Source organism: Anguilla anguilla, chromosome 8, assembly GCF_013347855.1.
Source record: "Anguilla anguilla isolate fAngAng1 chromosome 8, fAngAng1.pri, whole genome shotgun sequence".
Lineage (NCBI taxonomy): Eukaryota > Metazoa > Chordata > Actinopteri > Anguilliformes > Anguillidae > Anguilla > Anguilla anguilla.
In genome coordinates, this window is record NC_049208.1 from 39,572,367 (window position 1) to 39,598,431 (window position 26,065).

General features: G+C 44.6%; 1 protein-coding gene across 1 annotated transcript; it reads left to right on the top strand.

Annotated features, from left to right (window-relative positions):
* Nucleotides 1-2,102: 2,102 nt before the first annotated feature.
* Nucleotides 2,103-24,787, top strand: poc1bl (POC1 centriolar protein homolog B (Chlamydomonas), like). Its single transcript, XM_035430550.1, has 11 exons — nucleotides 2,103-2,526; nucleotides 10,704-11,109; nucleotides 14,394-14,563; nucleotides 15,467-15,656; nucleotides 15,815-16,000; nucleotides 16,510-16,627; nucleotides 17,870-18,046; nucleotides 18,905-19,036; nucleotides 19,460-19,570; nucleotides 21,338-21,490; nucleotides 22,186-24,787. The coding sequence occupies exons 2-11, from the start codon at nucleotides 10,730-10,732 to the stop codon at nucleotides 22,312-22,314; spliced, it is 1,746 nt and encodes a 581-aa protein (XP_035286441.1). The 5' UTR covers nucleotides 2,103-2,526; nucleotides 10,704-10,729; the 3' UTR covers nucleotides 22,315-24,787.
* Nucleotides 24,788-26,065: the final 1,278 nt, after the last annotated feature.

Genomic DNA, 26,065 nt, shown 5'->3' on the forward strand with positions numbered 1-26,065 from the left:
AAGCCATTATCACCAAACAAACTTGAATCTTCCCAGGAGTCAGTGTATGAATATGTGTATGCTGGAGGCATTCTTAGGGTCTGTGCATGACTATGTCTGTGCAGGAGGCATTCTTAGGGTCTGTGTATGAATATGTGTGTGCAGGATGCATTCTTAGGGTCTGTGTATGAATATGTCTGTGTAGAAGGCATTCTCAGGATCTGTGTATGAATATGTGTGTGCATGAGGCATTCTCAGGGTCTGTGCATGAATATGTCTGTGCAGGAGGCATTCTTAGGGTCTGTGTATGAATATGTGTGTGCATGAGGCATTCTCAGGGTCTGTGCATGAATATGTCTGTGCAGGAGGCATTCTTAGGGTCTGTGTATGAATATGTCTGTGCAGGAGGCATTCTTAGGGTCTGTGTATGAATATGTGTGTGCAGGAGGCATTCTTAGGGTCTGTGTATGAATATGTGTGTGCAGGAGGCATTCTCAGGGTCTGTGCATGAATATGTGTGTGCAGGAGGCATTCTCAGGGTCTGTGTATGAATATGTGTGTGCATGAGGCATTCTCAGGGTCTGTGCATGAATATGTCTGTGCAGGAGGCATTCTTAGGATCTGTGTATGAATATGTGTGTGCAGGAGGCATTCTTAGGGTCTGTGTATGAATATGCGTGTGCAGGAGGCATTCTTAGGGTTTGTGCATGAATATGATTGTGCAGGAGGCATTCTTAGGGTCTGTGTATGAACATGCGTGTGCAGGAGGCATTCTTAGGGTCTGTGAATGAATATTACATTACATTACATTACATTACATTACATTACAGGCATTTAGCAGACTCTCTTATCCAGAGCGACGTACAACAAGTGCATCAGTTCAAGGTGCAGAGGTGCAGAAAAACACACTGGAGTGAAGTAAAGATCATAGTGCCAGAAGTGACCACATAGATCAGGACTCCAACCCTGTACGGTAACCTGTTCAGCAAATAAACAAAACAATCCTGCCAAGTACAAAACTAGCACGAAAACACAATGTACCTAACTAGGTACATTGAGCTAAACTAGAGGCTTAGGGAGGGGTGGGGAGAGGTGCAGCCTGAAGAGATGAGTCTTTAGTCTGCGCTTGAAGGTAGTCAGATTCTCTGCTGTTCTGACCGCCACGGGAAGGTCATTCCACCAGCGAGGGGCCAGGACAGACAGCAGACGCGAACGGGAAGTACAGACAAAGAGGGGGAGGTGCCAAGCGTCCGTGGCAGAACGGAGAGGTCTGGCTGGCGTGTGGGGTCTGATGATCCTCTGGATGTATCATGTGTGTGTGCAGGAGGCATTTTTAGGGTTTGTGCATGAATATGTCTGTGCAGGAGGCATTCTTGGGGTCTGTGCATGAATATGCTGGTGTGTGGGGTCTAATGATCCTCTGAATGTATCATGTGTGTGTGCAGGAGGCATTCTTAGGGTTTGTGCATGAATATGTCTGTGCAGGAGGCATTCTTGGGGTCTGTGCATAAATATGTCTGTGCAGGAGGCATTCTTAGGGTTTGTGCATGAATATGTCTGTGCAGGAGGTATTCTAAGGGTCTGTGTATGAATACATGCATACAGAAGACATTCTAAGGGTCCATGCATGAATATGTGTGTGCAGGAGGCATTGCTAGGATGCATGTATGAATATGTTTGCATTCCTACAGCACATGTATTAATATGTTGACACAGGAGCTCCTGTTAGGGCATAAGCGACAGGAAAGGAAATTATACATTCCCTTATGTTATAGACCTATGCATGAATAAAACTAAATTTTAGTCAACTGTCATATTTTTCAGTTCAATTTCATCTGTGAACAACACTGAAAGCACCCAGTAAGCTGGATATTGCATGTATCCTACACAGCAAGTAGGCTACTCAGCGTGAAATCAACTCTGATAGAGTACATTTTACACTGATTAGGTCCATGATAATCGATATTAGAGTTAATGAACACTGAACATTGTACTATGAGAAAGTGAAGGCCCCCTGAATGAACCAAAAATTCGAGACGTCATTACTGTAATGCTTATTATATCAAACGTGAACCGTGTCCAATGTCCGACGTATCCCACCATACTCTGGTCACGTGGCTAATTTATAGGGAACTAGCGAGTCAAAACTTTTTAGGGACCAAGGGGACAAAAAAGATATAGCGGGGTACATTAGAAGGCGCACCCAAATTGGTTTGCAAGAACAAAAACACCACATTCGCAGTCTATTAATCCCTTACGTCGCGTACGTACCTAGTAACGTTTGCTGCAACGACAGACCCGGAACAGCGCATACAATTCACCAAGTTGAGCCTGAACAAACAGACCCTCACCGGGCAGCAGAAGAACAATAACGTTAGCTGCACTAGCTGTCTAGCTAGCTAAACATTTCCAGTCAACGTGGAGGATGATGTGGTTATGCTGATATTTGGAGCTAGCAAGCCACAAATCCAGTCTGGTATCGTGCGATTTCACAGATAACTGAAATCGAAATTTTACGTGGATTTGCGGAATGTAGCTCGTAGCTAGGTAAGAACAATCCCGACGAAATTATTTAGACGATGTTATTCTGTTACAGAAATAATTGGCTCACTAGCAACTCAGTGCTGAAACGAATTGGGTAGCTAGCCTATATTGCTAACGTGGTTAATTTGAGAATGTATCTAACGTTAGCATTAGCGACTATTGTGAGTAGATTTTCAGGGAAGTAGCATTAGTTAACTGAAGATAGCTAAGGAAACTGCTCTTTTCTCAGGTTAACGAACTCGCTACTGTATGTGGTGGTTTAATCGTAAATTATCTAGCTAGTTAATACGTATTTAAATGATTAACTTTATCTGTCAGCATACTTGCGAATTGGCTTCAAATCTAATGTTAGCTTTATAGACTGCCTGTAATGTACTAGCTACCAGCATTATCTAACTTGTCATAGTAGTTCTTGTTTACCAAGCTGAAATGTTATTTCAAGTTAAACTAAGTAGCTCGGTGGTTATCAGTTTTCATAATGAAAATTACACTTTGGGGGATACACTTGTAATAATAGATAATGTCATTTGTCATGTCTGAAGAATAAGTGAATGTGTGAATCCATAACAGGTTAGTCAAGTCCATCTCGTTTGAGTTACTGTGGCAAAATGCATGTTTTATTGTCCCCACGTCAGTTAAGCGGTAGCCACCTGTTACTGGTGTAGCCCTACTAGCCCACGTGTCGTTTAACACGGTCAGACTCCCAACTGGGAAAAAGGTTCGTTTATTGTCCAGGCGTCTACACTTTCATCAGTTACGAGCCAGTTGATTAACCCGAGTCTTTTATTTTATCAGTTCATTTTCTTAAACCTCTTTATGTACTCCTTTGCAATTTAGCGCAAAAAGCATGCATAGCAATTTCTGACGTAATGTGTCTTAAGAGGGTAAATACTCCCTCTAAACATGAAAAGCACTTTAAGAAACATGAACAGCTCTTTAAATTTCTGTATTGGAATTTTGGTTGGAAACCGAAACCAGCATACATGGGTTCTCCACAACTGAGTTTGAGAACCACTGCTCTACACTCGCTTATATTGGTTCTGGTACACATAGTAGTATAAGTACATGAAATGTCACGAAAGAATATTGTCTCTTAGTGTATGTATCTTAGCTAATGCTTGGAATATCTTTATGCACACAGAGGGACAAAAGCCCTCTTGGATCCCTGTGGTTGCAAACGTTGTATTTAAAGGCCTGAGAATCCCTCTTTGTAAATTCATATTTGTTGTCGGAAGTCTGTTTCTGTGCAATGTTTGCCTCATGTCTTTGAGTCATGAGGTCTCAGGTTAGCTAGAATAATCAAATGGATATTCTCAATCTTGTGCATTGATATCGGAGTGCAATGAAGTGTCTTAAATGTGATCTCTGAAAATGTGGCTTTGAGGACTTGTTTTCTTGTTGACCTTTATATAGCCTAATTGAGTCAAACCGCCACAAATTATTGTAATGATTATTATTAGCATGACCTTTTCTAGGGCCAAAGTGTCTGAACAATCACATCATATATAGTGTATTATCTTGGGTATAATTAAAAAAAAAAAAAAAAACAATTTGAAAATGTTGCCAGGGAACGCCAAGAGCGAAACACTGGTCTAGTGTAGACTTGTTTGATAATCCTGAATCCTTTCCAGATATAAGCGCGTATGTAGTATTACACAGTGTGCTGCACTGCCAATGTAAATGTTTTATTGAGTAAATCAGAATTTCACCTCAACTGACCTTCACCCTGAGCTATGCATACCGATTTAAAGTAGTTCACCAGGACAGCTGAATGTAGCCACTTTTTATCAGCTGACTGCTGTAATTCACATTTGGAGTAAGTCTCCACTATTTATTCCATCTGCTTTTTCAATTCCCTTTCAAGGTCTTCCCTACCTCCATCCCTCTCACTTTAAGGCGTATCTTTTCAAAGACAGAAACTCAGAACATGACACCGACACTTGCCTCTTTTCAGAAACTACTGGGACCCACATGAAAACGAACACCCCCACTGCTTGCAGCAATATGTTGCATATTAGATGCACGCAGTTAGGGCACACAAAGTGCATGTGGCCATTGTATCTAAAATATAGCAACAGGATATGTGCAAGCAAGTTGATGTACCTTTTGAGCTTTGCACAAGAAGTTCAACAGAAATAGCTTGTATCATCAACTACTTGAATAGACTGAGTAATAGTGCACCTTTTATATTAAATGAATTTGCTTAATAGATTTGATATTATTGTCATGCTAATGGAAATGTCAAAAATGTAATAGAAATATAATTGATTAAATAGGGGAAATTATTTGCTTGACACAGATTTTAAAATAATGTTCTCTTGTTATAAAAGTACTGGAAGTAGCTATTTGAAATTTTTTTTGATTTGTTGTTTTGGAAGTGTTTTTGACTGGGAGTTCCTTTCGATTGAATTCTTACCTATTTGTTGGCTTAATTTGAGTTTTATCAAGATGGAGTTAGGGCTGGCAAATGTATTGTAGTAATGTCAAGTTTTCTTTATCATCCAACCCTAGATGGAAGCAGTGTGTGTTATGCATTTTTGTAACTTGCTGTGGTTCTAACAGAATGAAAAATGTAGCTTACTTCTATCCAAGTGAGTAATGGAAAGTTGTTGGGGGAGGTCTGTTTGCATGTGTGAATGGCCTGTTCAGGATGGAGTCTGTTGTTTCTCTGTTGAGCTATGCAGTTAGTGTGGGAGTCTTTCTTGCAGGCTTTGCTTACAATGATACTCATCCAGGCCTTTTAGGAAAAACAATAGATGTAAACCTATTATGAAGATAATTCTGTGACAGCAGGAGTTGGATTACAGTATTTTAGACTGCTATCTTTTCCTATCTTAAAGATTTTGCAGTGAAGATTGATATCTAGTTGCAGGCTGCTAGCTTTGCGCTTCGCAGTCGACAGCACAATTCACACACAGGATATCATCTGCCCACTTTCTTTTAATAAGTTAGAAAAGGCAGCTGCTGTTTTTAACAGTATGGGGAGGGCAGCCTACTTTCAGAGAGGGCAATAATTCCTCATTTTCTCTCACATTATTGTTGATTTTCTTTGGTGATTTCTGCTGCAAAGTTCATGCCTTAAATGACAGGAGAAACCTGGATTATAAAGTTGGTAAACAGATATGGAAATGGTAGGCCTATTTCTGGCTTTGTTTACCTTCCTGTAAGGATAAAGAAGGAACTGGCCTACGGGAACTCAAAACACAGCCGAGTGCTGGCGTAATGGCTGGTTCTCCATCTGTTTTTTTTTTCCCTTCTTTGCATTTGTGTAGTTTATATTTAGTGCAAAGCTAAACATGACCCAGGGTAAGGCTACTCTTACTCTGCTTCTGGTAATTGTTTTCCTTCATGATTGCTCCATGTACTCTGCAGCACTTGGTGGTCTGCATAATCTAAAAGTGCATGTCCTAGTAATGCCACCTCCTTCTATACAACTGAGTAGGCGCAATTGTATTTATTTATTTATTTATTTATTTATTTATTTATTTATTTATTTATTTATTTATTTATTTATTTATTTATTTATTTATGTTTAATTGGTTTTGTTTGAAACAAAGATTGGGCACTTGTATAACCTTGATGTATTGGAATGTGAATGTGATTTTGTGATTTTGTTTTGAAAGAAACCTAACTTCAGTTAAACTTAGCGGTGGCAAGTAACTATAGTACTCATTCTCTGCCCCGACTTGCCCCAAGGTCTGGAATCAGATCCTAACCGTATGAGCGCTGATTGGCCAGCAACCCTGGGCACAGTTGTCTGGAGTTGCCCATAGTGCCGTCTGTGGAGGGAGGGGCTCAATCAACAAGGTGTTCCTTGCCTCATGGTGTATTCTGGACTCCTCTGGTCAGTTAGGCATCGTCCTGCTCAAGCCGCATTGCTAGTCTTCCCCTCCAGGGAAACGACTTCCCAGCTGACCTACGGAGTCAGAAAAGCAGAGGCAGGAGACTACACAGTTTCTGGAGAACATTCTAGATCGTGCTTCCCCGAATCTTTGGAGGACATCGCACTGATGAGAATGGTCCCTTGAATACGATTGGGAATTCTTAATTGGGAAACAATAAAGGAGCTCTCAAAGGGTGAAGTTGCCTCTTATGAAGCTACTGCGAAAGATACTGCCAGTTTGTCATTTAACAAGATACAGTTCACCAAAAATAACAACTTTCTACACTGAGAGAAAAATATAAATTCTGTAATGCAAGTTATTAAGTCTATTAAATGAACATTATTTTTGGATACCTTGGCTGAATATTTGGTATAATTTTTTGTTAAATGGGAAGGAATACTACAGCCAAGAACTAGGTCTTGAAGTTCATATTTTGTAGCCTGTATGGTAATATCAGTGGAATGCTAACAATGACTGACGGTTGTTTTAAAGTGCGCTTCTGAAGTGTAATTAGGCCCTTAGTCAAACCTCCCTCCTACACAAAGCAGGAAACTGTGGGCAAAATAATTATTTCAGAGCCACAAAAGCGCCGTGCACATCGGCCACCCACAAACCGCGCAAAGATACACAGCCATCATAAATAATTTGGTGTCTTCATCTGTGACATAGGCCTAGCGTTAGTCTGGTTAACCATTGCTTCTTCACCTCTGCTTGTTTTGTATTGAATTGAAGGAGAGGGTAGTACTGTCCGGAAACCTGTGTATTGTTGCACGTACAACATTATTTAGTTGCATGCTACTTCGCTTGCTAAGTATTGCAGCAAACGAGCTTGTAAGCAAAGTTATATCCTTATTAAAGTTTGTCAGCAGCATATGTCACTAAGAGTTTTTTGAGTGCATACAGTTAGGCCTACTTTACTATTTATTTGTTTGAATTTAGGGGCATATTTTATTTTCCCCAGTAGCTCACAACAAAGCGTTGTTATCAAATTGTCTGGCTGTGCGATGTTATTTCACCAGTTGGGTGTCGTCCAGGATTTTTTTTTGAGTGTGCTGCGGCAAAATAATGATGCAGATAAACAGTCGCTGAACTGCTTAAACTTTGCAAGCACGGGCAGGGAAGACATTTTTTCCGCGTTGGACCAGGAGAGCTGTAGAGAAAGCGCCAGCGGGTCGAGCGGGCGACAGAGGAGCCATCCTCCCCTCCGGGGTTCGAGGGAGGTTGCAGGAGGGTTACGTCACGCCTCGCGAACGCGCGGGCGGTCCTCCCCGTCACGGCGTTTGACTCAGGAGAACGCGTTTGACCGTCTGAGAGCCTTGAGCTTTTAAACTGTGAGCCGTGACTCAGTCGCCAGGCAGTGTCAGAAGCAGATAATCGCCTGTGTTTATGTTCCTGGCGTTGCTGCTTAACAGAGATGATTTCATTTGTAGCCTGAAGTCCCCCGGCTGCACACACTGAATGCAGGTCTTGCTCATTGGCTGTAGGCCTGTATGGTCTGAGCCTAAGAGCTTACTGTGGCGCTTTGACCTTTTACCAGACGCATATGATACATGCTCTGTTATAATTTGACAGCTTATTGCAAAAGAAACATTTCTCACATGGGGTGATTCTTTCCTCCCTCGACATGAAGGACTGTGGTTTGTTCTGTCGGGTGTTGTGTTTATTACGATAGCCACCGTGAAAACTTTTCTCCTCCTGAAGATGATGTTCAGCCTGCTTCAGAATACAATTCTGTGAAAATACCCTGATCAAAGGAGGGATTAAGGAATCCCATGCAGTCTCTGGTCACTAAAGATTGCAGCATTTTGTCAGTGAGTGAAACAAGTTGAAGAACATTCCACAGTATGATTTACTTGGCATCAGAGCTGCCTGCATCATCTTCGCTACAGTTACCTTTGCAAAAAAAAAACCAAAAAAAAAACAGCTAGATCTAGATAACCCTGCTTCAGTCCTCTCACAGATCACAATTCCATTAAATCTTACATCTTTTGTTGTTTCCATTATGGATGGTCCTATTGGTACGACAACAAATATGTCAGAGACAACCCCCTCTGACACCTGCCACAAGACATAGGCTAGAGCACACGGTCTGCTCTAACAGGCCTGGGCTTCATTTCTGGATTCGTGCTCGGTCCAGTAGTGCTAAAGCGTTTCTGCGGGCTGTTTAGCTGAGAGTGGAAGGTGTGATTGATTCATAATAAATAGACTTTTTGTCTGTCGGCCTTTCACTCGATACATCAGGACTTCTAGATCTTGGCATGTGCCCAGGGCTTTGAAAGGGCTGGCTGTACTCTCAAAGCTGAAAAAGAATCTCATGCCTGTAGACTTACAGCACAGCAAACACACCAGAGACTCTGCCCCCAACTTCTGTGTGTAATTGAAAAGAGGAAGAACAAATTCAAGGGTGTCACTGTGTCCGTATCATAGTTTGCCATTTTAGATCAACCGTGACTGCTTTCAGAAAGAAAAAGGATGTAAATATTTATAACCTGCTATAATGAATTGTTGGTAATGTGATACTGTGAGGAGGAGAATGTGCACCCAGTCTAACAAAGTGCTTGTGAACCCCTGGCACAGAGTGGTGAAACTTTGGCTTTAGCCATTTTTTAACTGATTTTTGAGGAGCAGGAGTGTGTTGTTGTCTCAATGTGACAGACAATGTTAATCTAAAATTAGTTTTGTTACATTTTGACATTTATTTAGTTCTGTTATATTTTAGAGATTCTCAGGGACACAAATGTATTTCTTTGCCACTTAAAAATGTAAGCCTACAGTTTCAAGCCAAGTAAACCAATTGTATCCATCATTCACAGTGGATTATGAGAAATGTTAGCCAAGAAGATAATTAAAATGACAGCTGTTGGAATATGTTGAATTTTATAAATGGAACATTTGCTCAGACTAATGAATAATTTTTCGTGGCCAGTTTCTGTGAGGATATTTGAGGATTTGTGTCTGTCTTGGGTGTATGGAAGGTATGATTAGTCAGCTGCCATGCCCTTGATATTTGCACTGAAGTCCCTGTTTGTTTACTTCTAAGGCTTTAGCTGTTGAAATGAATAGACTACTGTCTGTGTTGGGATTTGGCAGTTTAGTGGTTTTTAGGATTACATAAGAAATGCTGTGATTGAATTAGCTAATTAAAAACTTAAATAAAGTTAAATAAAAATAATTTTCTGTTGTATTTATAAACAACATTCATGGTGAATAGGATTGCACAATATAGGCCTAGCTAATCCTGTTTTTTTAAGCATAAGACTAGCCTATGCATATTGGCAACCTTTCAGCTTCTTTTCTTTAATCATACCTGATGCGGTAGTAAACAACCCATATGCAATGCTTCTAGGGGGAAACGAAAACATCACCGATATCAGATACCGTGATGAAATGAGGAGATATGTCGACAGGAGCAGATGCGACGCGTGATTGCGTAACACCATTCAGCAGCGCTAGCTTAGCGTTTTAGTACATTTGTTGCGTTTTGCAGCTCAGGTCCTGACTTGATAAAACGAGGTGCTGTGCGCTGCGGTCTATTGTTGTGGAAACGTCTCGGTGCCGAAAGTGTAACAGCATGTCAAAACCACTTTTTTAGCTAGATAAATGTTAGTTGTCACGCCTCTCGATTCACCATACATTTAGGCAGACAGGATTTTTTTATGCATAAAGAAAAAAAATGTGAATGAAAGATGTCTTAACCATTTTCGGGGTTTACGCAGTTCACTTCCATTCAGCCGGTAACAGGCTGAGTACTCCTTTGTAGAAAAACTACCCACAATCCATAGCGCGTCCGTTCGCATTGAGTGGAAGCTTTGCTAACTGTTATTACCGCCCCAGGAGAGTTGGGGAAGGCCACCCAGCTGACCCTCGAGCCCGAGCAGAAGAAGCAGGCGGTCAAGTCCGTCAGAAAAACGCATCACGTGATCACACAGAAGCTGTACTGTCTTGCTCCTGATTGGCTGTCTTATGAACATCCAACAGATATCAGTGATGATGTTTTCTCCTGGGAGTATGTCACATAGCCTCTGACATTTGGATGTTTACTAACACATCATAAGACAGATATGTGGCAGGGCGGTACCCTAATGTGATTACTGTAATGGTGATTAATATCTCCAGCATTCAGCTGCCTTCAGTGCATGCTAATTTACTGTAAGCACTAGTGCTGACCATGTTTGGTGTTGATAGTTAGGCAGTATGGTAGTGAAGGTCACATCTTGGATCTCCTCTCAGTTGAGGTTCGTCCTGGTGCTTTTGCTCCTTGTTCACAAGGCCGCCTCTTTTGCTCCCATCCTGTAGGGGGCGTGTGAGACGTTGCCGCGGCGATGAGGGTGCGCTTGTCTCGGAGGCTGGGCCTCCTGGCGAAGGCCTGCCTGCTCCTGTCGGTCATGTTGCTGGCGTACTTCCTGCTGGAGCGCTCGGGGACGTCCTCCCCGGGCTCGGAGGAGGACGGCGGCGGGCGGAGCCTCCGGGAGAGGCAGTTCTCCGACGCGGAGGAGAGCCGGGAGCAGCTGGCCAGGCCGGTCTACCTCAAGCCCCCTGCCGATTCCAACGCACCGGGGGAGTGGGGCAAGGCCACCCACCTGACCCTCGACCCCGAGCAGAAGAAGCTGGAGGACGAGTCGGTCGAGCGCTACGCCATCAACATCTACGTCAGCGACCGGATCTCCCTGCACCGCCACATCCTGGACAACAGGATGCACGAGTGAGTACACCGGCATTACATCACGCAGTGTCAGCACAGTGCAATAATCTGTGTTGCTTAATTTTGTACCACCTTAAAAATTATATCCAACATTATATTAATATTCAATACATCGTCCAGCCCTTGCTGGGAGCATTAAAGAAACTTTGAAATGTGAAATTGGTAAATGGTAAATGGACTGCATTTATATAGCGCTTTTATCCAAAGCGCTTTACAATTGCTGCCTCTCATTCGCCAGAGCAGTTAGGGGTTAGGGGTTAGGTGTCTTGCTCAAGGACACTTCGACACGCCCAGGGCGGGGTTTGAACCGGCAACCCTCCGACTGCCAGACAATCGGTCTTACCTCCTGAGCTATGTCGCCCCAGAAATTGTCTTTCTATTTTTAATTGCATCAGTGTAACGTACATGTGACATTTTGCATTTGTCATATGCATGACATTTTCTACATTTTGTGTGTACCACAGGTGTGCATGTGGCATACTGTATGTTCATGTGATTTATTTGAGATGAACTATCGGTGTCTCAAGTAGGAAGGGCTTGCCAAAACATCTCGTTTAAGTCGATGCCACACCCAGATCATCTACTCCGATCTGTGCTGATACGTATCACTGACACATCACTCATTTGTTGCAATAAGACCACTTTCTCTGTCCCTCCTTCCCTCCATCCATCCATCCATCCATCCAGTGGTCAGTATAAACATACTACCAATAACAGGCTGAAAAATGTGTGTTTTATGTTTCCAACACTTAACTGATAAGACAGTTAAGAGCGTACCCACATAAATAGAAACATGTTCATCACTTGCCTAGTGGAGACTGCTGTGCTTGTCTGAAAGCTTACCAGTGGTCCGACGTTGTTTATCCAATCCAAGAGTAAACCGCAGGTGCCTATTGTTCTACGCTGAAACTTTCAGTCCACAGACTATTATAACGGGCAGCAAAACTTTTTTTGACAAACACAAGAATTTTTGGCAGGCCTCGCATCGGTGAGAAGCCTGATAAAAACGTTCCAGGGGATTTCATGCACAGTTTATGAACCAAGTCAAGCAGCTCTTGATGTGGCCTTTGGTTAATAGGATTAGAGGTCCTTTTTTGTTACGGGAAGCGAAGTGTCTGGTTTGGCAAGATGTTTACAGCCTGTTGTCAGCCCTCAGGGTTTGGTTCCCCTGTTTTCCACAAAGAAAGCCTTTGTAGTTAAGCCCCAGAGGCTTGCAGTAAATATTGTCTTGAACTGCGGTGTGCGAAGAATGGGACCAGTATCAATTAAAATGACGTGGCGTCCGCCTCCTTTCACGTCAGGCTGACTATCTAGAGTCCTCTGCATCCTTCCTGAGGTTGTGTAAGCCCAGTGCCAACCATTTCCCAGAAGGCAGTTCCTATACTTTAAAAGGGTCATTTAAGAATATCATTGATTTGGTTCAAAGGGGAGAGGCCTTTGTTTATAAACAGTGTGAAAATATATTATGGGATTGTTGGCCCTCGGGCTTCAGAATCGCTCAGAATCAGGGATGTTGGCTGTTCTCAGTGACGTGTGGTTTTAACGGTGACTGATCGCCATTTAGTTGAATTCCTAGTGTACTTTCATGCAAATCAGCCACAGTGAAACCTGCCAACATTGTTTGATTCGTCCTTGAATTCTGAGAAAATGTTTCACTCCTCAAGGAATCACTGTAGTCACTCGAATCTTTTCACTCGAAGACTTTGTATAAACGGCACCGGGGCACATGCAGTTGTACCAGGAACTCATTAGAGAAAGTTTGTCAGCACAAATAATATTATGATGCACCCAAAGTCAAGTTAAACAAAGTGAAACTGAGACAGCAATGGCATCTCGAACAATGACTATTAGGGACACAATATACCAGTATCCACCAGCTATTGGTACACCCATTGGATGCAGTTTGTTATGTGCATCTTGTCATTAGACTACACCCAAAAGGCAATAGATATGAATGTCAGCTCTCCAAACTATTAAAAGCATAGGGTTCATATTTTTGTTCTCTTTAATTTGATGCATCTTCTTTTGTCTTTTTGTCCAAGTTCCTAAGTCTGTGCTTAGAAACTTGGCTTGGTGTTGCAGACCACATGCTTATAAGCTATATTTCTGTTAATTAGGTGATTCACTGAGGCAATTTGAACCATTTTTGTTTTGTAATGGGATACTTGGCAATAGTAGTGCATTGCCAAGGGGAAATTCAAAATTACATTAAATACCTGAAATTACTTTTGTTGAAACTGACAGGGATTTTGTTAATGACTTGGAAATGTTCTTATCTCAAAGTTGAATTATAATTAAAGTAGAATTATGTAATTTAATGTAATTCTGAGCTCTCAGTTTACCATTAAGAGACATACCGATGGCTTACTATAATGACCTGAATAGTTCTAATGATTTCAAAAAGTAAAAAAAATAATTATCTCTATGCTTTATTGAGGATTTATTATCCTTCAGGCATACCTTCAAGTTGAAGTGATTATAGTCGCAATGTTGCTGAACTTTGAATGAGCAAACCAGAGAAAGAACGCCTCAGGGATCCTTCATTCCAGTTTGTGTGTGTGTGTGTGTGTGTGGTGGTTCTTGGTGAGGTTCTTGGGGAGCTGAACGAAATATGTGTGTATTGTTCTGCTTGTGGCAGTAAGCCTGACACTGACTTGACAACAGTGAATAAAGTGGACATTTGCATATGGCATGGAAATTAGTTCCATTTTATTTTCTTGTGGCTCCCATGTTGTTTCACTTAATATTCAGAAATGAACAAACCTAATGTAGGCCTAAGACCATGTTTGGGGCCATTCAAAATAATTGTTTGGAGAATTGGATAATTTTTTTGTTTTTCAAAGAGGGGAACATTGAGAGAGAATAATCTTTTCAGCTGAATTAATACAGTTTAAACTGTCAGTAAGCAGAGGAATAGATTTACAAAATTTCAGAAGCCAAAGCCAATGGTAATGTTTATGTGTAATTTTTATATTTATTTTTGAAAAATTATTTTCAATTGATTTCTTATTGCACTGCCATATGTGTTTGGGAACTGCTATTGAGGGAAGGTTTGGTATGAGTCTCTACCAGCCAGTCATATTTTCAGAATTTTGGGTGAATTGGAGATAGCAGTGGATGCTAGTGAAGAAGAAGAATACTGACAACACCAAGAGAGTTCCAGTTTGGTGGCCGACCCCCTAAATGGTTACTTTTTAATACAGTCGCATAAGCTATTTTAGTTTGTACTTCAGATACTGGTTGAAGTCTTCACAATTTTTTTCCCCCCATTTGTTCCGTCACAGATGTAGAGCGAAAAAATTCAACTACCGCAGTCTGCCCACGACGTCGGTGGTGATTGCGTTTTACAACGAGGCGTGGTCCACGCTGCTGAGGACCATCCACAGCGTGCTGGAGGCCACGCCCGCTGTTCTGCTGAAGGAGATCATCCTGATCGACGACTACAGCGACAAAGGTGGGCCACTCTCTGCACCCGCAGCCCGGCGTTCTGTGCGGACCACCGCTTTGATTTCTGTGACTGCTGTTTTGAAAGAGGCTGAAAGGAACACATGGTGGGGAAGCTTGTCTACGCTAACCAGATGGTCAACTCTGTATTCCTAACATTGGCCTGATAACTCTAGTAAAATGCATCACATTTTAGTAGAGTTCAGTGTACGTTTTTATTCTGAATTGAGAAGATAGAAGTGAAATGCATTCACAGGAGCTGACCATCTGGTTGGCACGTAGAGCATCTGTGGCACCGTTGTCCGTGCCTCGTCTCCCGCCCGCCGTTTTAACCCTCCGTCTCCCAGCGCTGCAAATCCCTCATAGCGTTTCAGACTGAACTTTAATCTCACCATCCTCAGGCTATGATAACGGCGTGACCTCATCGATAACCTAAACGCCAGGCTTCACAGAACGACGCGACGGCAGCGTTTCATCCTGCCTTGTTTTCCGATTGCTCTATTGAGGGCGAAGGAGGAAAGCACTCAAGCTTTCCTCTCCCTGTTTATGCATCTCTGGACTATTAATCATCTTCGCGCAGGGTTTTGGTCTCTATCCCAGTCCTCTATCCCAGACGTTACACCCTGACGCTCGCTGCCCCGGCGCCCAGTGACCTCATAGGAAACTGTTTCCTCCTCGGCGGCCTGGTGCAGCTGCTGGAACTTCAGACACACCTAGACGAGCGGCTCACACAGTCGGCGTGACTCTGTGAGCTGCTCCTCAGTAAAGCAAGGGGGTGCCCCAGGCGGGGGCCCAGGAACAAGCTTTCAGGGCCTGGCGGTAATGGCGCCGCTGGGAGGGGGCGGCAGGGGGGACGAGCGCGGAGGTATGCCAATGCAAAAGCCGTCGCTCACGGCAACCGTGTGAATTGCAGCCTACCTGAAGTCCCAGCTGGCGCAGTACATCAGCAGTCTGGAGCGGGTTCGCCTCGTCCGCACCAAGAAGAGGGAAGGGCTGGTCCGGGCGCGGCTCATCGGCGCCACCTTCGCCACCGGGGACGTCCTCACCTTCCTGGACTGCCACTGCGAGTGCGTCCCCGGCTGGATCGAGCCGCTGCTACAGAGGTGGGCCGCCATTTTCTCTCACCAGGCTCCTCCCAGTTCTTCGATCCGCTCACTTCCATTGCGAGCACAATACAGGTCACATGCCCGATCGAGAGCAGCGCCTCCGATAACTCAAACTGAAGTCTCTCGTAATGGAGATTTGGGTCTTTCCCTGGCAGGATTAATGAAGACGAAAGCACCATCGTGTGCCCCGTAATAGACACCATCGACTGGAACACCTTCGAGTTCTACATGCAGACGGACGAGCCGATGGTTGGCGGGTTCGACTGGAGGCTGACGTTCCAGTGGCACGCGGTGCCCGAGGTGGACCGGCAGAGACGAACTTCACGCATCGACCCCATCAGGTGGGTACGGCACCGCCAGAGAAGCCGTGATCATGATCATGGCATGACATGACATCGTGATCCCGTGCTCTCATGGCATCATGATCCCGTGCTCTCATGACATCATGATCCCGTGCTCTCATGACATCATGATCCCGTGCTCTCATTACAACACGATCCCGTGCTCTCGTGACATCACGATCCCGTGCTCTCATGACATCACAATCACATGCTCTCATTACAACACGATCCCGTGCTCTCATGACATCACAATCACATGCTCTCATTACAACACGATTCTGTGCTCTCGTGGCATCACGATCCCGTGCTCATGACATCACAATCACATGCTCTCATTACAACACGATCCCGTGCTCTCGTGGCATCACAATCTCGTGCTCCCATGACATCACGATCCAGTGCTCTTGTGGCATCATGATCTCGTGCTCTCATGACATTATGATCCCGTGCTGTCATGACATCACAAACTCATGCTCTCATGACATCACGATCCTGTGCTCTACCTTCAGGTCTCCCACCATGGCAGGAGGCCTGTTTGCTGTGAGCAAGTCCTACTTTGAATTCCTGGGAACCTATGACATGGGCATGGAGGTGTGGGGCGGAGAGAATCTGGAGCTCTCCTTTAGGGTGAGTTGTGACCCCCCTGGAACACACTCTTTACCCCTCGTGTTCACTAGTGTTCACTTGGTCTGCCACACATTTTCCCTGTGAGTTGGCCTAGTGCGAGTCCAAGAGTGCCGTCAAAAGTGAACCTTTCGACAGTATTGTACAAGTGCCTCATTGGTGGCATTTTACCAGCTGACCCTGCCATTCAGCCCGGTATAGATTTTTATATATTTATTTCTGTATCCTTTTTTGTGAACACCGAGGAAAGATAGGGTGTCCTCTGGAGTGTTGGACTGATGTTTTATAGATGAGGAAATAAAATACTTTTTTTGGAGACTTTAAACTTACATTCATTTTTAATGTTGTGTGGATTGGTTTACGACCAATCCACCAAGGGCATCCGAGATAAGAACAAAAATGGCAAGAATTGTAAAATGCAAGCTACAGAATCCTGTGTTCTCAAAATTGTCTGGATACACGATGATCGGTACTAGTATGGCCTTATCACTTATTTATAATGATAGCATCACTCCTTGGAGGCTTGCCCTTAATGGAGGATGTGTAAGGACGGTGAATTTCTGTAAAATCGGCAGAATTGTTGAATGTATGAAAATCATGATCTTGGAGTAATAAAAACCTGTCAAGATGACTGACTAAATGATAAAGCAGTAATTCCGGGCATATACACCTCTGAAATTCTTTGGAAATATACCTGCAAAGCCAATCCTGCAATGCAAAAACCAAAAAATAAGTCAATCTCAACAAGGATTTTTCAGTCTTATATTTAGACTTATCTCTATAAATATTTTGCTATATAAGACAAAAAATATTGCCAATGAGGCGACTAATTTCACGATTTGTCAATGGGTTAAGAAGATATCACTTGTAAACAGACTAACTTAAGCACGCAAATATTTTCTACTTGAGAGAAAAGATTTTAAGTCTCAGATTTTAAGACTGAAACAATTGTGAAGATGTTTTTGCAGTGTATAAATTCAACAAGAGATAAAAGAGGTGTTCTGGAAGAATAATTCGCTAACATAGGGGCTAAATCATTTTTGGAAATCCAGCTGTCTGGTCTTTGTTATATGTAGCACCTTGATGGCTGTGTGCTTCACATAGCGTGTAGCATGTTGAGGACCACTCTCGTCAGGTAGGAAGAGCCAGTCCAATACTCGGGAGTGTCGAGCTTAAAAACAGGCTGAGACTGCCGCTCTCCAGATCTGACGATCGCTCGTTCGCGATTGGTTCTCCCCCTCCCAGGTGTGGCAGTGCGGCGGATCCCTGGAAGTCCACCCCTGCTCCCACGTGGGTCACGTCTTCCCGAAGAAAGCCCCCTACGCCCGGCCCAACTTCCTCCAGAACACGGTCCGGGCCGCCGAGGTGTGGATGGACACCTACAAGCAGCACTTCTACAACCGGAACCCCCCGGCCCGAAAGGTAACAGGCCGCCCCCCAGAGTCTCTGCAGACCGGTCCAGCCGAAACGGAGCGTGACGTCAGAGCTCTGACCCGCTCACACATACGTGTTCGTTTCCAGCGGGGATCCCGAGGACAGTGTCACTCTGGTAACGGGTCTCTGTGGCTGGATCCGAGAAGCCACCGTCGGTGTGGATGATGTAAGGGGATCAGGATGTGCCGAGGTTCTCAGGTTCATTCTGTTGGCCAGCCGTATGGGAGTTTCATGTGTCACGGTGTCCTCTGCCTGAAAATTTCATTATTAATGCTGGGGATCTTTGATCAAACTATAAATTAGTGCCTCAGACACAACCAAATAGCACGTGTCAATCAGGAGTGTGGTCCACTCCTGAAGGGTCAGAGCATGATTTTACAGCAGTAGAATTTGAACCGTGGAACTTAAGCATATATCTCAATTTTATTGATGTTAAATGTAAAATTTAACGAAGTAAATTATTGGTTATGTCTAATCGTATAACATCAATATTGAATGGAGCACACATTGACCTCTAACCCTCAATGTTACAAAAAACAAGCTCTAAATCAGAAATAATCATTGAGTGTTTATCTGGCATATGCTCAGAGAGTCTCAGGACGCGTGATGTCAGAGACGGTTCCTCCCTGGTGTGGATGGCGGGGGGGAGGATAAGGGGAAAGGCCTAGCTCACCTAAATGTATAAGAGAGAGAGAAAGAAAACACGCACGTACATGCAATATTTTTGACTCGTTGTCCTTGGGACATTTTGTGCCTGGAGCCAGATGCCCTGGTGGCAGGACTGAATTTAGAGCAGTACATGCTTTTAGGCCTAATAAAGATGTTCTCCACCCTCCTCCCCTGCAGGAATCGTACGGAGACATCTCAGAGAGGCTCGCCCTCAGGGAGAAGCTGAAATGCCAGAACTTCGAGTGGTACCTGAAAAACATCTACCCGGACCTGCACGTCCCCGAGGACCGGCCCGGCTGGCACGGAGCTGTGAGTGCCACACCTCCCCAACGCTCTCCCCCCTCCCCCTGTCCTGCAGGGCCACACCTCCCCCCTCCCCCTCCCCCCCGTCCTGCAGTGCCACACCTCCCCAACGCTCTCCCCCCTCCCCCCGTCCTGCAGGGCCACACCTCCCCCCTCCCCCTCCCCCCGTCCTGCAGTGCCACACCTCCCCAGCACTCTCCCCCCTCCCCCCGTCCTGCAGTGCCACACCTCCCCCCTCCCCCTCCCCTCGTCCTGCAGTGCCACACCTCCCCCCTCCCCCCCCCCTTCCTGCAGTGCCACACCTCCCCAGCGCTCTCCCCCCATCCTACAGTGCCACACCTCCCCAGCGCTCCCCCCCTCCCCCCATCCTTCAGTGCCACGCCTCCCCAGCGCTCTGTGTGACCGCCCCTCTCCCCCCTCCCCCCCCAGGTGCGGAGCTCTGGGGTCCACTCGGAGTGCCTGGACTACAACGCCCCGGAGCACAACCCCACGGGGGCTCACCTGTCTCTCTTCGGCTGCCACGGCCAGGGCGGCAACCAGGTGACTCAAATTTCCATACGATGCGTTCGCGACCGTGCGGCTCTGAGGGGTTGAGAAGTTTCTCGGAGGGTCTGGTTACACAGGCGTGATGTGTTCCCGGTTACTCAGGAAGTGACAAGCACGAGCGCTTAAGACTTCCGTCTGTCTGTCCGGGGTTACGGCTGCCAGTGTCTGAGTAATGGCGTTCCGCCACACAGCGCCAGGTAGTTTGTCATCTTTTAGATCAGGAGTGTGTTTGCCCAAGATGGAATTCAGTGGCCTTTGAATGTATATTTAATGGCAGCTCTGATGACAGGTGTATGCCGCACGTGTACCTCTTGGCCTGTGTTACGGTTTACTCATTGATGAAAGAACCAGCGTGTCCACATCCTGGGTGTAACAGGAACCCCCCCGTCACCTCTTTATAGAACTTAGATCCGTTTAAAAGATACATGAGGCTTGAATGGAGTGAATGATCTGTACTGCCTGGATCAGTGAGAATCGGACTGAGCCTTTTTATAGACCCGATTAGCCCTTTTAAAGATACATGAGACTTAAAGAGGGCGAATGGTGGGGGCAGCTTTGGCCCGGGCTACTCCTCCACACAGAGGTTTGGGGGGCCGTTCAGCTGGGTGGAAAAATCCCTAAAAATCCAGCCAACACATCCAAAGATATCGGTCACATTTGATATCACACAGAACTACTCATCATACTGGATCGGAAGGAGTAAAAACAGTAAAATTCTATTCACACACTCTGAAATTTAATGGTTATTTTTAAGGTCCTGTTTTAGCCCTTTTTTACAGATCAGAGATACGGCTTTGAATTAGGGCTGGGCGATATAGTGCAATGATAATTTCCCAGGCAATAAAAAGCATTGCCAACGTGTGGCTCACCCAATCAGCAAATACCGGTAAATCATTACCGGTATTTGTGTCAGCTGTCAATGGAAAAATACCTACTTTGACATCACTGATTTAGGTGTGGCAGCCCTCAACCCATAGGGAGGCTTCTGCCTTGTGTTGACTCACTCTTTAAAGCAAGCGAAGGATGGCTCTTGTGATGTCATAAAAGACGGCATTAATGATGGGAACAATGGAAGGGGAGCAGTTGCTCTGCCAGCACAGTGGAGGCTTCTGGCTAACCAACTCGGCTCAAATTCAGCAATATTAATGAGTAAATGCAGCGAACGACACAATACAAATGCTTTTTTTGTCACACACACATATCCATCTGTGTTTTTCTTTTGGTTTACCGCTCCTTCGGGAGCCCATTGACCCAAAATGGCTGCTGCTGGTTGATAGGCCTTGACATTTGCTAGTTATCAATGGGGATTTCAAAATGAGCTGAAACGCCATCAGCACTACCCAAGGGTAAACACGTGTATGTAGGTTTATGTTCATTTCTCAGCTGTTTTTAATTCCCCCCGCATCTTCTTTGGACTGGAACATGATTGCGTCATAAAGGATGTGATATGTATTATTACAGTACCGAAGAACAGTACATACAAAATATGTCTTCCTTTTAGATGTTGCTTATACATGCAGCAATTACAAATGAAATGGGCCATTTTTGAGTTTGACTTGCACGTCTGCATGTATTAAGAATGTATTGCTTTATGGGGTCCTTTGTTTTAGTGTAGTCACCATTGCCTTTCATGAGTATAATTAGAAGTTTTAATCTAAAGGTTTGTAGCACGGTATGTTGTTCCAATTAACGCCTAATACAAAATATTTTAATGCTGCAGTCTTTAAAGCGCACCAACCTTTTTTTTTCCCCCCCGCACAGTATTTCGAGTACACATCGAAGAAGGAAATCCGCTTTAATTCGGTCACTGAGATCTGTGCGGAAGTGGAGGAGGGCCAGACCTACATTGGCATGAAGTACTGCCCGCACGACGGAGTTCCGGTGCCTTCCGGACTCATCTGGATGTTCCAGTCGGTGAGTGCGCCGTGCATCGCAAGGTGACACGTGCTCTGAGAGTGTTAGGGATACGCACGGCATTACAAACGAACTGCGATTTACAGATATCACCGCCTCGTTGGGTTCTCAAAGATAGATTCAGTGGATATTTAGAGGTAAGTGGCTGATCCTGTAGGCTTGTTTAGCGCTTGGGTAAGAGACGACCTGGGAAAACGAAGTTGCCGCTGGAAGAGATGTTGGCGGATCCAGTTGGGAGCAATCTGACCTCTGGACCCAACAGAAACCCAGTGACCTGGCAGAGTAACGATGATGAAGGAGACCTTCTTCGTGTGAGACATTAAACTCAGGGCCTGACTGCGGTGGTTAAAGATCCCAGTGCACCTTCAGAGAGAGTAGAAACCGCTAACCCTGGTGTCCTGGCCAAATTCCCGCAACAAAAACATCCCTACAGCCCACCTCCCCTGCATCTGATTGGCTGCCCTATTCCCTGCATTCCCAACCTGTTTTGATTCCCTCGGTCATCCCTGCCAAATGTAGTTGTCCGTTACTCCACTGGTCTAAATGTAAAATAAAATGAAAGAAAACATGTTGCTTCTAGTGTGGTGCTGCCCGGTTATTTTGGCCCTGTGAGCAGTTGGGGCAAGCGTCGAGTCTCGCCTCCCTTCGAGGAACGGCGCGTGTGACGTTTTTTTTCTCCCCCCCTCCCCCCGCAGGACGGGAGCATCTACCACCCGCGCTCGGACACCTGCGTGACCGCCTTCCGCCACGGCGACGGGCGCACGGACGTGCGGATGGACAAGTGCTCCCCGGAGGACAAGAACCAGAAGTGGGCGTTCGAGTGACCGAGGGAGGGAGGAGCCGAGAGACCCGGACCCAAGTGCAATTACCGTCGTGGCCGACGGAGGAGGGAGGGAGGGAGGGAGGGAGGGAGGGAAAAGACGGAGGGACAGAAAGACGGAGGAGAGGGAACTCTCGAAGCACATCGGCCCCCGCGCCCTGCCTCCGGGCTTTCTGTGACAGAACTAAACTCACCCAAGTGCCTGCAAACGCAATAACGAAAGGGGGTCTCGACTCCGGTAGTGCCAAGTGCTTTCCATCAGTCTTTTCGTTTCTATTTATTTCTCCAGGTGCGATGTGGGTCGCCCAGCGTCGTGGGCCACTACGTCAGCAGGACTGGGGATTAGGGGAAAAAGGCTGTCCAATCAGCAGAGCCGCTTTCATTTCATCAGAAATGGGCATGTACTCCAATGTTATTGCACTACGGGTATCTTTATATGGATATCGCAGTGCCTCAGTGATTCTTCTTTGTTTGGTTTTTTTTTTTATATAAGAGTTGAGATTGTGGTTTTATTTGAATTATGCTTGGGAGGTCGGTTTCAGGGAATGGTGAATAGTTTTCATCTCTATCTTCTCTTCGCTAATTTTGCCTCCCTTTTCTTTGAAATGATGTCAGTCACTTAGAGAAATTCTGTTTAAATAAGGTTTTTTAACATTTTATTATTAAATTTTTTCAGTGTCTCCACTGGGGGTAAAAATGGATTGTAGAAGAGGGGAGCTGGGTTCGAGGGCGGTGTTCATATGAAATACTTCTTCGGGAAGTCGATTACCAAAATCAGAATTGCTTTACCCTGTGGCCGACGGGAGGATTGAGTAGACGAGTCTGACGTAGTTTCTTCAGCATGTTGTTTTCTTTGACAGGAATAAAAGCAATAAATCTTGATGATGTTGGGGGTAAGTAAGGGCTAATTCAAAGTACTTACAGAAACGACACTTCATTAAAAGAATGCCTTAACCAAAGTGCCAGAGAGCACAGGTAGCTATGGTGCCTGTGACTGAACCTGATTTAGACGCATTGCAGTTCTCCAGAATAGCATTCCCTGTACTGTTCCTCTGGCCGTGAGACTGACAACAAACTGGCTTCCATTTTTTAAATTTTAGAGAAATATATTTTGTAAAACCCATGTTATTCAACCATGGCAACCTGTGCACTACACGAAAAGAACTATGCTAGCCCTGCTTTTGTCTCACCAGTGTCACCGTGTGTCTCACCAGAAAACCACTGCATTTAATGGGATCTGATCCAGCTGTAACTTAGGGCAAAGTTTTACTTTCGAAAAGCACATTCCTTGTATTTTATATAAACTCTAGGGCCTTGGTTTGTCAAAAAAAACAAAACAAAAAAAAAACAGTTTGATTGTATAAGCATGCTCAAATGACGTATCGGGTGCTGATCGTGCACATGCACATTTCCTTGCGGCAGAAATCCACCACTGCTGGACGTTTGGTATTCTGACGGGGTGCCACGTGACAAAAGCCTCCATGTGGGCTTAAAGGGTTGAGTAAGCAAACCCTAAAGCCCTGTTACTCGAATCACGGTCCTCAAGGTGCAACAACTGCTGGTTGCCCCCCCCCCCCTCCTTTACAGGGAGTCGGGTGTGAATACAGTCTGGCCAATCAGTGGCACTAATTGTTCAGTTAATTACCTGGGAGAAAAGAAAACACGGGTTGGATTTTGATTCGAGGGCCAGATTTGAGTATCCATGCCCTATAGGAAGCACATTTTTTTCTTTTACTAAGAGTACAATAACAGTGTGAAGAAAAATCTATTTTCTGTCAAACTGAATGGTGATGTTATCACATTGGTAAACATGGCAGTGTGGAGGCGTTTTTAAAAAAAAAAAAATGTTAATGTAAAAACGCGTGCGCGCTCTTAATTTTACAGGCTGGGGAGATTTATCGACACTCGCTGAGATTTACAGATGGAACATCCTGTGAATCGCTTTGCGAGGATTGTTGATGAATGAGCACATGCGCGATCGTTTGGTAAGCCTGTCAGTTTGTCTATCGACAGCATCATCGTTTTCCACCAGCTACTCTGCTGCTCGTGCACATGCCCAGTTGTGCTTATTTTTGTGAGAGTTGTCCATTCTTCGTACTGTACACATTCGTTTAGGCTTCATTGGTGAGTTCAGGCTGTAGGACCATGACAGAAGCTTTACATGTCCTTACGTGCTGTGCCAATTATGTGCATACGTAACCTGCTGTTTAACTAGTTTGTTAATGAATGACATAATTGCATTTATTTTGTGATTATTTGCACTAAGGCATTTGAAATGTCAACTTGTACTTGGAAACTGGTGGATCATTGAGAATGACTCCTGGGGGACGAGTCGCTTCCTCGTGTCTAAGCGGCACGTGTGTGCATGGGGACCCTAAAGGGAAGGTGCAAATGGAGATTGTGTGTATTTAAACTACTGATTAAGTACAAATGACTTCTGTTTGCCAGGAGAAATAAAAGCTGATTGAAAGACCGTCCACATTTTTTGACTTGTGCTACATCAAACTTTTCACATCACGCTGATCATATTTTGCGACAAAGTATTTTGAGGAACTGTGAAAGAGGCCAAGTAACAAAGGTGTAGAACCCTCATACTTTTGAAAATGGCCGTTGTACTCAGGCCCTGTAGTTGGTTGCGCAATGTTTAAACCTCAAGTGCACTGTTTACAGTAGTCACAAAATGTGCTATGCAGATGTATGTCCTGTGTGTTCATTAAGTGCATTTGTAGACATAGGCCTGAAGTTAACTGACAAAGGCTACTTGGCCCCAGGTGTGTATAGAAAGTATGGAAAGTAGCCAACACAGGTACACAAAAAGGGACCTTTACTCTGGGTTTGAGTAGTAGTTTAAAAATCTGAAATGTACAATAAATACTAACATTGTTGTTTTGGCTCTGTACTGCAGCACATTGGATTTGAAATGACTGAATGGATATGAGGTTAAAGTACAGACTGTCAGCTCTAATCTGAGGGTATTTACATCTATATTGGGTGCTCCTTGTAGGAATTATTGGCCTTTTAAACACCGCCCATTTTAGGGGTGAAAAATTAATTTGACAAATTAACATAATCTGAAATTGTCATATCTAGTACTTTGCATTCAATGACTGCCTGAGGCCTATAGACATCATTGGATGCTGGGCATCTTCCCTGGTGATGCTCTGCTAGGCCTGTACTGGAGCCATCTTCAGTTCCTGTTTTTTTCTTGGGCATTTTGCCTTCAGTCTTGTCTTCAACAAGTGAAATGCATTTTCAGTTGATTCAGGATGGGTGATTGACTTGGTTAGTCAAGAAAATTCCACTTTATGGCCCTGAATAATCATTGGTTGCTTTAGCAGTATGTTTGGGGTCATTGTCCTGCTGCCAGGCGAGGCACCATCCAATGGGTTTTGAGACATTTGGTTGGATCTGAGCAAATTCTGTGCCCTTCAGAATTGCATCCTGCTGCTGTCAGCAGTCAGCAGTCACATCAATAAAGACAAGTGAGCCAGTTCCAGTGGCAGCCATACATGCTCAAGCCATAACACTACCTCCACCATGTTTCAAAGATGAGGGGGTGCTTTGGATCATGAGCAGTTCCTTTCTTTCTTCACACTTTCCTCTTTCTGCCACTTTGGGACAGAGTAATACTCATCTATACATAAGAATTTGTTCCAGAACTCTAGAGCTTATTTAATGTATTTTTTCTTTAGAAAACTAACTTGGTCATTCTGTTCTTGAGGCTTACTAGTGGTTTGCACCTTGTGGTGAACCCC